Source organism: Anopheles arabiensis, chromosome 3 (genome assembly GCF_016920715.1).
Source record: "Anopheles arabiensis isolate DONGOLA chromosome 3, AaraD3, whole genome shotgun sequence".
In the NCBI taxonomy this organism is placed as follows: domain Eukaryota; kingdom Metazoa; phylum Arthropoda; class Insecta; order Diptera; family Culicidae; genus Anopheles; species Anopheles arabiensis.
Genome location: NC_053518.1, coordinates 20,606,705 through 20,621,039, shown reverse-complemented (window position 1 = coordinate 20,621,039; position 14,335 = coordinate 20,606,705). Strand labels below are relative to the sequence as shown.

General features: G+C 45.0%; 1 protein-coding gene across 2 annotated transcripts; it reads left to right on the top strand.

Annotated features, from left to right (window-relative positions):
• The first annotated feature begins 7,318 nt into the window (after nt 1-7,318).
• LOC120902870 lies at nt 7,319-12,078 on the top strand. 2 transcript variants are annotated; one of them, XR_005739497.1, is made up of 4 exons: nt 7,319-7,634; nt 7,720-7,801; nt 10,415-10,575; nt 10,653-12,078. XR_005739497.1 is itself a non-coding variant. In XM_040311924.1 (3 exons), the coding sequence occupies exons 1-2, from the start codon at nt 7,356-7,358 to the stop codon at nt 7,798-7,800; spliced, it is 360 nt and encodes a 119-aa protein (XP_040167858.1). In that variant the 5' UTR covers nt 7,323-7,355; the 3' UTR covers nt 7,801; nt 9,048-9,285. The 2 variants fall into 2 exon arrangements, 1 of the variants encoding a protein (XP_040167858.1); XM_040311924.1 differs by lacking the exons at nt 10,415-10,575; nt 10,653-12,078 and adding an exon at nt 9,048-9,285 and having other exon boundaries at nt 7,323-7,634.
• Nucleotides 12,079-14,335: the final 2,257 nt, after the last annotated feature.

Genomic DNA, 14,335 nt, shown 5'->3' with positions numbered 1-14,335 from the left:
CCTGCGGGTTGGGTGACGGGCCAAAGTCAAAGTTGGCGTTCACCTGGATGTGCGGATTCTCGACCTCCGGCGGCAACGTGCTCGTTTCGCCCTCCCCGTGATGGGCCGGATGGTTGTGGTGGTAGAAATGCTGCTCCTCCGAGTTGATGCCATGCTCACCATGGTGATGGCCGTGATGGTGATGGTGCCCAATGCCGTGCGCCACATGCCAGAGGGCGGCCCCGGTCAGAATGCTGCCCATGCTGAACGGACTCGACCCGCGATGATGGTACCCGTAGCTCGACCCATAACTGGACCCGATCGCATTCGAATCCCCGTACAGTGCACTGTTGTGGTTGTAATCGTAGTGCCGCGGTCCGACGAGTGGTGCGGCCGCTGCGTACGCATGCTGATGTCCTACCGCTTCCGCGTAGCTCGGCGGATTGATCTTGGAGTGTGAGTAAGCGGGCGGTGCACCACCGCCGGGGACGACGTGATGCCCCAGTCCCGGATAGGCCGGCGGTGGCCCTATCGGATGACTGTTCGTGTGACCGTCCACGCTCCAACCGATCGGTCTGGGCGGCTGTATGTCCGGTACGGGTGGGTTTCGCACCATCCCACCGACACCTTCCTGGTGCATGTGGTGATAGTTCTTGCGCGAATTGCGCCCCAGCGCGCTGCCCGTGTTGTGGTTGCTCTTGCTGCGCATCCGGATCGCAAACGCACGCTTGCCATCGACTGCCGTTACGCCGAACAGCAGCAGGGTGAGGGCGAGAGCGCACAGGACTGCCAGTATGCGATTCCTGCTGTGTCCCGGAGGGGCATTTCTACTGCCAAACGCACACCGTGCGGCCATCGTCTTTTTGAACAACACAATTTAGCGCACAGTAGAGATGAAACCGTTTGTAATGCTTTTTTGTTAAATACACAAAACCTCACTACTCCTGCGCACAGAATATGGAAAAAAGACGTTCGTCACTGCTGCAGACTTGTGGTACGAACCGTTCGCGATCTCGAAAGGAACTGAAGTCCACGGCACCCGCAGTCGCATGTTGGATACATCCGAGCGCGTTTGGCACTGATTGGTTTGGCTAATGAAATGATTGGTTTGCCTCGCGAAAGTAGGGGAGAAGAGAGCACCCTCAACCACCCTCCGGCGACTCAGCAGTGGAAAAACACTGCTCCAGACACTTCAGAGCGAGTGAGCATGGGCAGTGATCGTGATGGGTGCGATACGCACGCCTTCCATCAACGTCACACAGGATCAGTGACAAAGTAATCTAAATCGGATCACACAGCTCACTTTCAGGGCACTCCACCACGCTGGCTTGCAAGACGGTTGGAGACGCATTATCTAATTCGGAAGCTGCCGAAGAGGGGGTGTGCGCGCTCGCGCGCGCGCCTGGTTTCGCTATCTGCGTAATGATCGTGTTGTTGTTGTTGTGGTGGTTTTGCTCTCATGATCGCGAAGAATTTGTCAACGGGTAATTGAATTAAAAGTGAGTGTAGAGGGTTCGGTGGTGGAGGCATCTGCTACGCCGTATCATCCTGATAGTGTTTCGGTTGGGCACTGGGTGATAGAGCCCTGTCGACCGGGCAGAATGATTTGTTTCGCAACAAGATTCGTGATAACGCAATAAATTGTGAGCTTTGCCCACACACTCTACAGAACGATCTTCGTAAAACGCAAAGATGATCCTCGTATTGTTTTCAAGGATATCTCAAATTTTGATAATGTCAAATCTTCAAACAACTTATTTACTCCCCGATTTTTGTTAAATTATTTTATTAACTTGTTTGATAAGGTCTAAAACGCATGTCAGCACGCAAGGCAGGGTGCATCGGTTTGCCTTTTTAATCTAATGAGGTAATATCCTGGTTACTAACCCACAAGAAGATAGAATCTTATTCAAATTCCTTGTAATGCATTCCATTATGAAGATTTTTTTTTGTGCAAACGGGCAAACGGGAATGTTTTCTCAATTTTGATCTGGTATTTTGATTTTGATTTAGGTCAGATTTTGATTTTGATTTTTGTAGATATCAAAGGCTGAATGGTAATGTTTTGAATACTGAGGGATTTGAGCCGACGGAGGTGTCTAGCGACTCTGGCCGGAAACATCGGTCCGATTTAGTTGGTATTGGAACTAGAGTAACAGCGACCCTGAGAGCCTGATGAAATCATAATTCATTATAAGATCATCATATAAACATTTGAAGTTAATTAGCTAGCTTGATGTAACGTCCTCAATAACGTTATTTGCGACGCAAAGCGGACAGCCAACTGAAAAGTTGGGAAACTAGAGCATTCCAAAAGCAGTTGATAGAAGCTTAATTTGAACAATCGTGCTTTACATAGTGTCTTCAGTAAGACTTTCTTACTTAAAGAACCTCAATAAGGCTTTACATTGCTGTGAGGAGTTGAGTAAGATTATAGATTTTCTAATAGTTTCGCCTTTCTTCTCAGCATATTATAAACATTGTACGAGCTTTGTATTAATATTATTATTGTTGAATTTTTTTTCAATTCGTTGGAATGGATTAAACTTGATTCCTGGAGTATTGACAGTGTGGTGTTTGGCAGCCCTGCACTTTAATCAGTGACGTGCAGGTTCAGACAGCTCCGACAACGTCAATCTGTCAAAGCGACAAACCGCATGAAGGTGAAATAAACGGGCATTAGACAGAAGACAACCAAACGGTGTGGTCATCATTTCTATATCACAAGCTATTTCGGCGCTTGATACAAAATGGTGGAATCTGCAGAAATTCGCTTTGTGGATGTCGTAAAGCCCTTTACAGGCGATGGTGATATCGTCGGTTGGCTGGATCGCTTTGATAGGGCTGCAGAATTGCGCAAAGTGAAAAATGTTGCAGAACTGTTGCCGCTGTTTTTAGATGGCGGAGCAGCCCTGGTGTACGATCGCTTGAGCGATGAGAAGAAGAAAGATTCAGAGGCAATAAAGGTGGCGCTCAGAAAAGCCTTTGGTCCGGATCCAGCTGAATCTTACGCATCGTTCATTGGCGCACAGTGGGCTGGCGAACCACCCGAACAGTATCATCAAAAGTTATGCCGTTTAATGAAAGACGCAGGCATCAAAGGCGACGAGGTGTTACGTGCACAATACTGCCACGGGTTGCCCTTGTCGGTCAGAAGCGCGCTGCATGCGATGACAGAAAATTTGACCGACACCGAGAAGCTTCTAGATGCGACGCGATCTCTTCTCCGCGAGTACGGGAAGCGGCAAGCAGATGAAAGAGTGCGCGTGAACGACAACATGGCGGCAGCAGCTATTGTTAACCGGCGGTATACAGGGCAACAACAAGGAGAAACAATGCAGGTATGCCCGCGATGCGGGGGACAGCATTCGGCAAAAAAGTGTAAAACTCCAAAGCAACCACCTCTATGCTGGACGTGTGGGCAGGTAGGGCATTTTCGGCGTAATTGCCCTGCGGGAAACGGACAAGGGAGTTCTACGGCGCCAGCGGATCTCCCACGACATGCTTAGAGGCGCTGCCTATTGTTCGAGTTGTCGTAAACGGTGTACAGGCGCGGGCCCTTATCGACACTGGCTGTGGAAAATCGATCATCTCGCCCCGGTTCTCCACATCTACGGCGTTTGGACCGCTCGCAACGATAGTAACAATTAATGGAGACAGGGTTTCTTGCCAAGGTTATGAACGTGTACTGGTCGAATGTTCTGGAATGTCAGCCCGCATCGAGTGTCTTGTTTTGGACAAGCTGGTCGATGGCGTTGATGTAGTGCTTGGAATGGACGCGATAGAATTGTTCGGTGGCGTAATGATTACGAGCACCGAAATTTTTCTGGGAACCACTACTGCGATCCGGAGACAAAGTTGTGCGCTAACCTCGAAGCCATCGTGTGGTGCAGCATGTGGAGCGGTGCCAACAGCAGTGACAATAGACGATAGAGATTTTGAGGCGAGCTTTGACGGGAAGGAGTGGACTGCACGGTGGAAATGGAAAAAAGACCCTGCGGTGCTGAGAAACACTACCGCTAGTTACGGCAGCGTTGATGATCCTGTAAAGAAAGATCGGTTCGATGAAGAGGTTCAAACATGGATTGAGAATGGTTGGCTGCGACCATGGAAGTCACAGGTATACGGTAGGCTGCCACTCATGGCGGTAGAACAACCGAATAAGAACAAGATTAGACCGGTTCTTGACTATCGTGAGCTTAACAGCTTTGTTCAATCGAACCCTGGATTGGATGCTCCTGCTTGCGATGAAACGATTCGAAGGTGGCGGAGAATGAAGGGACCCTTAAAGTTGGTGGACCTGCGATCTGCCTATCTTCAGGTACGGATCGATCCTAGCCTCTGGGACTTTCAACAGGTATGTTTCAAAAACCGATCTTATTGCTTAACACGCTTGGGCTTTGGGTTGAGTAGCGCACCAAAAATCATGAGTAAAATAGTTGAATACGTACTATCTCAAAATGATAAAATCAGACGAGGTACTGGTAGCTACATTGACGATATTATCGTGGATGAAAGTGTGGTCTCAGCAGGCGAAGTTGTCAACCACCTGAAGCGATATGGGCTAGAAGCGAAGCCACCAGTACATTTGCATGGAGGGCGAGTTCTTGGGCTAGAACTTAGCGAGAACGAAAGGCAAGTGTTGTTTCGTCGAGGGAATGATCTGCCGACTTTCCCTGATCACGAGTTGACGAGGAGGGAATTTTTCTCTGTGTGTGGACGCCTGGTGGGACACTACCCAGTGGCTAATTGGTTGCGCGTCGCGTGCAGCTACTCGAAAAGGCATTGTCAGGGGCAGCGATGGGATGACGGTGTTGGAGAAAAGGCAATGATGATCCTCCGGGAAATATTAGAAAGAGTGCAACGCGATGATCCGGTTAGAGGTTGTTGGATGGTGCCACCAGATGCTGCGGAAGGCATTGTTTGGTGTGACGCTAGCTCTGTAGCATACGGTGTAGTCTTGGAAATTGGTGGCGAGATAGTAGAAGACGCAGCGTGGTTGCGAAAAGAAGCAGATGCTGGCCATATTAACATTGCGGAGCTAGACGCGGTGATGAGAGGAATCAACCTTGCACTGAAATGGGGCTTGAGTAAGCTGAAAGTGATGTGTGATTCGGCTACTGTGGTTAGCTGGCTTCGATCGGCCTGTGATTTGGGACCAAGAGCCAAGGTTTCTGGTGCTTCAGAGATGTTGATCAGAAGACGTTTGGGCACAATACGAGAACTCATGAACGAATATGCACTGGAGTTGAACGTGATTTTTGTTCAGTCTGAAAAGAACAAAGCAGATGCCTTGACGCGAGTGAAAAAATCATGGCTCACTAAACCGATCACACGTGAGTTACACGTGGCGTGCGCAGCAAACGTGAAGAGGTTGCATGAACAGCATCATTTTGGCGTAGATCGTTCACTCTATCTGGCAAGACTGGTAGATCCAACAATAAATAGAAATGAAATATCGCAGTGCGTACGCGAATGCATACAGTGTCAATCTATCGACCCAGCACCGACCACACACGAGCAAGGTGATCTCGAAGTAAAAAGAATATGGCAACGATTAGCTGTAGACGTAACTCACTTTGAATCAAGTAAATATCTTACAATAGTAGATTGTGGACCAGGACGATTTGCGATATGGCGCGAGATAAAAACAGAGAGTGGCTCAGAAATAAGTCAGGTGTTGGAAGGAGTATTTCGTGAAAGAGGACCTCCTGATGAATTGCTAATGGATAACGGATTGGCATTCCGCTCTAGCTATGTCGAACTGCTGTGTAGGAACTGGAATGTAGTGAGGCGATATAGAGCAGCTTATCGCCCATCCGGTAATGGTATTGTCGAACGTAACCATCGAACAATTAAAAGAATAGCTGCCAGAAGTGCCACGTCACCTCTCCAGGCCGTGTTTTGGTACAATCTGGCGTCGGATTGTAGTCGAGAGGAATCTCCAGCAGATGCCATCTTCCGTTACAAATGGAGACATCCTTCGGCAAAACCTCGAGAGCCTTCAGAAAAAGGCATCGAGGAATGCCCCTTCAAGCCAGGAGATTCAGTATTCGTTAAGCCACCCCAAGTAACCTGTACAACCAAATGGAAGCCTGGTACAGTGACTGGTGTCATATCAAGAAACACTGTAGAGGTGGAAGGCACGCCGAGACATGTGCTTGACATTCGAAGAGCTCCGAGTACATACGGGGGAAGAGATTTTTTGACAACCTCACACATTGCTTTACCATCATCTGCAGCTGAGGACGAGATAGATCTCTTTCTTGATGCGAGGTCAAACCCGAATGATTCTATAGACGCTTATGTCGAAGTTGATGAGGAGCAAGAGGAAACAAGCGTTGAGCAATATGCTGAAATTCCTGCCCAGTTTGATGAGCAACCCATAGAAATGAATGAAGGTCGACCGGCGCGGAACCGACGGCCGCCACAGGCACTGGCAGATTTTGTTGTAGACATTAAGTGATGAGAACATCATGGGGGCGTGTGGTGTTTGGCAGCCCTGCACTTTAATCAGTGACGTGCAGGTTCAGACAGCTCCGACAACGTCAATCTGTCAAAGCGACAAACCGCATGAAGGTGAAATAAACGGGCATTAGACAGAAGACAACCAAACGGTGTGGTCATCATTTCTATATCACAGACAGTAAATGGCACATTCTTCTTCTTGTTGTTGTTAAGTCGTACGAGTTGACGACTGTACTACGAGACCGGCTCGAATGGCACATACAGAAATTAAATAAAAATGTAACAATAAAACTTTAAATGAAAATCATAACAAAAAGCCACATTTGTCTCATTCAGTCACTATCAATGATGCTTGCATCGATTAATATCAGCTATATCTGTACAGGGATTTTTGTAGTAAAAGGTGTCGATAGTATAGTTTCGCTACTGTGTAATAGATGGCGCCACCAGAAAAAGCTTTCACGGAAACTCCTCATTAGTAACAAAACTGATAACATTTGATTTTAAATGCGTTTCAATCGTACCTTCAATACATATACATGTACCATCATGTCTAGCCTATTTGCCAAAAAAAAAGACAATCTTGATAGCAAAATCGTACCGAAAAATCCCCGAAATACGACATTCGGACACAAGATGCTAGCCTTCGCCGCGTGACCTTCCAAAGCGACCTAAATTTATTCCGGCTACAGGCAACGCAATCCCCCCAAAACACATTGGACCCCTTGATAATACCAAAGAGAGCACGAACAGATCGCTTACTCTCGCGCTCTTTCTCTCTTTGTTCAGTCTGCTGGTCTGCTGGAACGAGATTTGCAGCATCCCAAAATCAAAACGCTGATAAGCGTAGTACGTAAACAGTCTGTTTAATCGAACCACTATGAGCTACTTCCACTGTACCATCGATCATGAAGAACTCAACACGTACGGCAGTGTGGCTGTGCCTTGCACTGCTCGCGATCACTACTGCACCGTCGGCCGTTTTATCCGACGAAGGTGACGAGCAGGAGCAGGAAGCGCACACAACGCAGGAAGCGCAGGTGGTGCAGGAAGAGCAAGCTACCGCACCAACCCCGGAAGCCAATGGGGAAGAAGGTGTAGGCGAAGGTGAAGCAACCGATACGGATGGGGAAGAAGCCGCCGAAACGGACGGAGCGAACCCGGGCGGAATGTTCGTGATGCAGCCGGTGAGTGTAATGTTGAGCGTGTTAGAGTCTGCGGTTATGCGTTGCAATGCTTAAATTTCGCCATGTCCATGTGTCCAATCCACAGATCAACATACTGCTCGCACCGACCGCCTGTAAGCCGGGCTATCGTGTCGATCATAAGGACAAGTGTCGGCCCACACTGTGAGGTGAGTAAGCTTCGGCCAGAACATCGGTCAACGGGTAGTCCTTTGTGTGGAGAGTTTCCACTCGGGAAGTTTGGGATCTGTTGCCCGGGAAAAGATGATCGTCGTTAAAGGAATTAAGCGTCCACTGCCAGTTCGTCTAGCAAGATTGATGTGAAGTGCCACCACAATTGATGGATCAAGCGCTTTCTTGATTGATCGTGACGTTTAGTACGGCAGGGCTACGACTACGTGACTTCCTTTTTTTTTTTTTTTTTTTGAGCCGGCTTTTGATCACGCATTGAGATGTGTGACTGCCGTTACTGGTTACTGTGCCACTGGTCTCAAGTGTACTCAACGACACACACCTGCTTGACGGTGAGGGTTAATATTTGCCCTACAGCGTGAATCGTTGTATCGGGTTCTGATATCAACAGCTCCGGAAGTGGGTAAACTCACCGATGAACTTCCCCACACGCGTCACCTGGACTTACCAGTGCAAGCAACTTGCCGACTAGTTCAAGAGCGTAAAAATGTGTGTTTTCCCCCGGTTCCTCCCATCACATCTCATCAGGTTGATACACATTCGTCTGACATGATATCGATCTTTGCCTATATCAATACTGCAAAGGTACACAGATAGGGTAATGGAATACAGCACGGCAAGACCGGACCGGTCAAGTGGCCGGCGACTGACACTGAGCGCCGCATCATGTTCATCCCCAGTCAAAAGGGGACTGCGCGAATGCAATGGTTTTTGTATTTCTGCAAGTAGTGAATCCGCGGCTGCTGGCGAATGATAAGATAAAACTGCGCCACTTGAGAGTGAGAGTTCGTGCGAGAAGGAAGTGCGCGGTTTTTGCATCTTTGCTGTGGGACTTCTCCGATCGAGAGTGCTAGTTGTACAAGAGCTTGGGGCTTTAGATACACGTTTATCAACGTGACACGGTTGGAATAGATGCTTGATCTCGTAGTAATGGGTACTACTCTGAGGTGGATTTGTGTGATTGGATTGGTGGTTTGCGTGAGTGCCGGTGTTGTGGTCGATTATTATGAGGATGAGGGAAGTGCAAACGGACCGCCGACAACTTCGATCGTACCACAACTAATAATTGGAATGGTACGAATGATCTTTCTCGGGAATGTTGTCATATATGATCGTGCTGCGTTGCGAAACAGTGATGCAATATCAAAACAACAACACCAATATAGCAACCGTACTGAAAAGGCTTGATTGTAACTTATACGACCTATGTTTACTTTTCTACAGCGAGCATTGTTTGACGCTCCGATCGTGTGCCCGGATGGTACCGTACTGGATCACAAGGGTGTATGCCGACGACCGATGGGGAGATGAAGTTCAAATTTACAGTTCCCTAAATCAACCCAACAATGTATCGCAAAGTCGATCTTCACAATCACTATGAATATGTTCTAAATGTTTGTTTAACTACAACACCTTACGCCAAAGTGATGCAATAAAGCTTAACCTACTGTCATCAATTGATTATACCCGCGTTCGCATCTTCAGTTCAATGCCAACTTCGATGACTAATGTGTGTACAGTGGCAACTATGGATAGTTTTGTTGTTGGTGTTGGTTTCTTTCATTCAATCGCTGTAATCTCTGTTCCCCCACTGAAGTTCTCAATGGATTACGATTGATCGTGTAATCTCGTGCTCGTAAAACCGTAATCTTTATTCGATTGTTCACAGTCGTGCACACACACACACACACACACACACACACGAAGCATTCGCCACATTCCAGCGGTGCAATTTATCGCACTGCAAGTGTCGGGCGTAAATTCCAATTCCGATTTCCGGTATCATGGTCAATCGTGGGAATGACGTTGCTTTTGGAATGCTTACATTTGTGTAGGTTTATCTATCTCGTATTGGTGTGTAGGCTATTCATTAAACAGTGTGCTGTACTGCAAATATATGTTACTGTTTTGAAAAGAAGTTAAGAAATTTCTATCGATTACACATCATAAGCAAAACCTCTTGCTTACCACTCCGGTAAGAAATAAAAGTCTGAAAATCTTTGTTTTTTTCGTGGAATACATAGTTCTTCTAATTAGATTTAGCACTTTAAATTGCCCATACGTTTGATTGGTAGAAATGCAGCTTTACACGTGTTTTTTAATGTTTTCAACTATGAACGAGGGCACATAATGCACTCAGTAGATCGGGGCTAAAGACACCAGTGAGTGCAGTGCAAACTAGAATGAATTGGATTAATCAATTTTCATTAACTGGTGCCTATTACCCAATGAGCCCTTTTAGCTGGCATTTGAAACAGTGGCACTGCTTTGAGTTGGTATAAACCCATGAAGCTGCTACCATCTCGTAGCTCTTTCAGTGCAATTTAAATACGTAACGGGATTTTACACTGCAGTGAGTGTAATGACATTATGTTATGTTACTTTTTTGCACGGTTTTGTTGGGCCGCGTGCGCCAAAAGCAAACCGATGGACAATAATCAACCATCTAATACTCAAGATCTAGTGTTATCGACTATTGTATCGTGGGGGGGGGGGGGGAGAATGTGATATTCCCTTATTGGTAATTTAGCTATATATATACAAACTTCACACATATTTAGAAACTGCTTACACCGAGGATAGTTTTGTAGGTCTGTTACACGAAACGACACCATCGCTCCCGTTCGTTGGCCTGGCGAGCGATCATTGCCCTGTCCTGCCGAACCGCTCTAACTAACACATTGGCACGCTGACGCTGGGACTGTCAGCGGTGAGTGACTGCAGTAACGCGTGATCGGCACGCACAACATTGGTAGGAAAAATCTTCCTTGTGGATCTTTAAAATCATATATAAACAATAATGAACCAATTACTAATTACTATTTCCAGGATAATGGCGTAGTTCGATTAACAAAGACCCTCTAGGACAAAAGATTGATCATAGAGAAAAATTCTGAGGCGTTTAGCGTTCAGTGAGAAACATTCAGTTTTGAAGAATAAATAGCAACTTAGTTTCACTATAAGTCAAATATATCGTTCAACTATCCAACGAAGTAGCTCTTTTCAACTAGGTCGTCTCTACAAACTCCGCTACAAATTGATAGCATTTTGGCTACATTACACTATCCAACTGGTGGATTTAAGTTTTACACATTTTACAAGATGATATTACACTTTTCAACTTCTGATATCTCTTTGACTTTTTTGCAATATTTACTAAGCGGAGCGGTTTATCATGTGAGTTTTTAACATATGAAAGAAAGGGAAAAAGTGCGTTCTTTCTTATGCTAGTTTAACTTATCCAATTCTCCGATTAGGATCAAATATCATATACATCGTTGATTTAAAAGAATCGTGCAATGGCGCAAGCAATCCTATAGCTTTAAATTATTTAAACATGATTTTTGATTGCTTCCTTCGCTAGTAACACAAATCGGCACGTGACAAGTCAATCGTCTCATGTACCGCATTTGTTACACCCCAGAATAACTACAGCGCATGAAACTCCAACATTTTTTTAAAATAAAAATCCAGTCACGCCAGTTGGAATAAATCATAAGGCTAAGCAGTAACTACCAACTCGTACCTGAAGTATAATTCAGTACGATTTGAGTGCGTATAGAGGTATTTTCAGTGAAGTGATCACAATGAAATTGGTTCTGTTGCTTTATAGCATGTTTTTCTTGGCTGGCGTATCCTACAGTCAAATGGTAAAACAATCGTTACCCATCGGATCACTTAACACAAGTACAAAACAGACAATAACTATATGGGCAATGAACGACTTGTTTCAGCGAATTCGTGTACCAAAGGTATGCCCAGCAGGGCATATGCTCGATCATAGGGAAATATGCAGAAAGATTATGCGCCCAGGGAGATAAATTCATATTTGAAGAATAAATATTGACTCACTTTCACAAAACTACCTCCTGCAAGTGAAATACGAGGCTAATCGTTTCATATGCCGATCTGTTGTCACGTGTTAATTTTCTTCGTGCATCGCGTCAGAATGGTTAGCTTCTTTGTAAGTGTTGTGCGTAAGTGTGAGACTTCTTCTTCTTCTTCTTTGGCTCAACAACCGATGTCGGTCAAGTCCTGCCTGTACCCACTTGTGGGCTTGGCTTTCAGTGACTAATAGATTTCCCCCCATAGCAGGATAGTCAGTCCTACGTATAAGTGTGAGTGTGAGACTATGTAAATCAATTATTGTAATATGTAAATCTCTGGAGCGTGTACGCATCGGGTGGGCTTATGACGTCCGTCGATTGATTAATAAATATACAAATATCTTCTCTTTGGGTTCTTCTTTCTGACAGCTCGTTGTTTATTTGTTACCTCACGGTGGCCATTATGAGATATTGGGATTATATGATACTGCTATTCTACAAAAAGGCTTCATTCAACTCGCTCACGAAAGAAGCTCATTTGATTATATTAAGCGCTACTTACGGTGACAGAATTTGTTTTTTATATTTCTGATACCTCGTTCACCTCCTCGCAGTATTCACCAAGCGTTATTGATCATTGAAGTATGCCGCTTTATAATGATTGAAAGTATACCGCTCAAGATCATCAATAATCCTCCGGATCAATCAATCTGATATTTAGTGGTGAATTTGTGCATTTTTTCTCTCCTTGTTGTGAGCATAGCGTAAGCCTCGTAAATGAATGGAAGGTATGAGAGTAGTCAGCGAGAATAAAACATTTGTTTGCCTGATTGTTCTTATAATAATACATAGAATAAGTCTCACTCAGATATCACCTTTGAAGGTTTCCTTAGGCTTAGGAAGGCTTCAATAAATTGTACAATAAAACAAAGAAACCTTCATATAACGCTTCATATCATTTAATCTTGATTGTTTATTGCTTCTCTTCTGAGTAACATACAAATCTCATTCGTCTCATGTACTGCATTCATTACACCCTGAGCGATTACAGTGAATAGAATTTCAACATCGTTTTTAAATGAAATGAGGTTAACATGTTTTGTAAATAAAATACATTACTTCGAGTTGGAATTATTGATTGCTGAAGAAGCTGCTGCTCCTCGAATAGTGTGATTTAAACGCGTAACGGGAATTCCAGTGAAGTGACCGAAATGAAATTGGTTCTCTTGCTTTTTAGTGTGGTTTTGTGGGCTAACGGGTCCTACAGCCAACCGATCATGTCTGACAGTTCCTCAAAGCTACCCAATCCGGAAAATCCAGTATTTTTGATAAAGCTAGGTAAATTGGTAAATAAATCGTTCCATTTCGTGTATTTTACGCATATACAAACAGGCAATAACGAAGTATTTACGAAAAACAAAATCATTTCAGAGAAAGGACATATTTCCACCAAGGGTATGCCCTCCGGGACATATGCCCGATCTAAATGGAAAATGCAGACTGGTTGGTATCTTTTGATTGATCTGGTATGGTGCAGACCTGGGGAGATTCCATTCCATCAGTTCATGAATATGATCTTTTTTATCCACCAACGCTATGTCCTCCAGGACAAAAGCTCGATCGTCACGGAAAATGCAGACCGGTGATACCCGCGAGATCACCGATAAAGGATAAGCTCGATTGGCAAATATCAGCCAGTTAGGAAAATGGCACGTTAGTTCTCTCTATGGTCCATTTTTATCCCCGTTCAAACGGCTTAATTGTTAAAACTAAAACTACTAGAGCGCGTCACAAAGCCCTTTGAAATGGTTCCGATTTGAGCTATTCATTTCCTAAAATAAAAGTAAAATAAACAAGCGATACATACTGCTGGACTTGTGTCGTGATGATAAGATAAGCCGCCTGTCGGACAATTGAAAACACGGCGATCATTGTCGTGTCGCGCGCTCTTATCTGGAGGGCCATTGAGGTGTAGGAAACGACGTACTTTAATTGTAAACTACCCACCGAAAGAAGCTGTTGTCTTGGCGGTTGTTTCTCGAAAAACAAAGAGGAATTTCTGTTTAGTTTTGAAACGGGTGTTTATCGAAAAGCAAGTGATCGCCATGAAATTGATTGTGTTGTTGTTCGGTGTGGTTTTGGTGGCGAGCGTATCCTATGCATATCCCGTCGGATGTGAGGATGAACCAGAACAGCCACCCCCAGCAGTTCCTCTCGTTCGAGCCATGGCTATTGCGGAAGAGGTGAACAATTTACTTGATGTACAGGTAAGAGATCATCATAAAAGTTCGATAAGAGATCACCACAATGTACTGGAAAATGTGCTCATTTCAGAAAGCGAACGTGATTGATCCACCGAAACTATGCCCCGACGGACAGATGCTCGACCATCAAGGAAAATGTAGACCAATTATGGGTTAGTGTGATAGAGACCATAGTTTGAGTATGATTTCTTGAAGCTTAATATATCTTGAGCTGATATTTAAACGCTTATCGTTTCGGGCATTTCAAAGAAGCGCCCAGTTTCAATGTGTAAAAAGTGATATTTCATGAAAATACATCAGTACACGAATGCAACAAATCCATTGGACCATTTATTTGCCGGGTAGGGTAGATTAGAAAATATTAGCTATCTTTTTGCACTTTCCTCTACCGTCGGTAGCTTCCCCTGGCCGGCATGCAGCC

Coding starts and splice junctions, on each gene's coding strand:
- LOC120902870 (XM_040311924.1), top strand. CDS start 7,356: ATGAAGAACTCAACACGTACGGCAGTGTGGCTGTGCCTTGCACTGCTC. Junction 7,635..7,719: donor GAATGTTCGTGATGCAGCCG/GTGAGTGTAATG, acceptor TCCAATCCACAG/ATCAACATACTGCTCGCACC.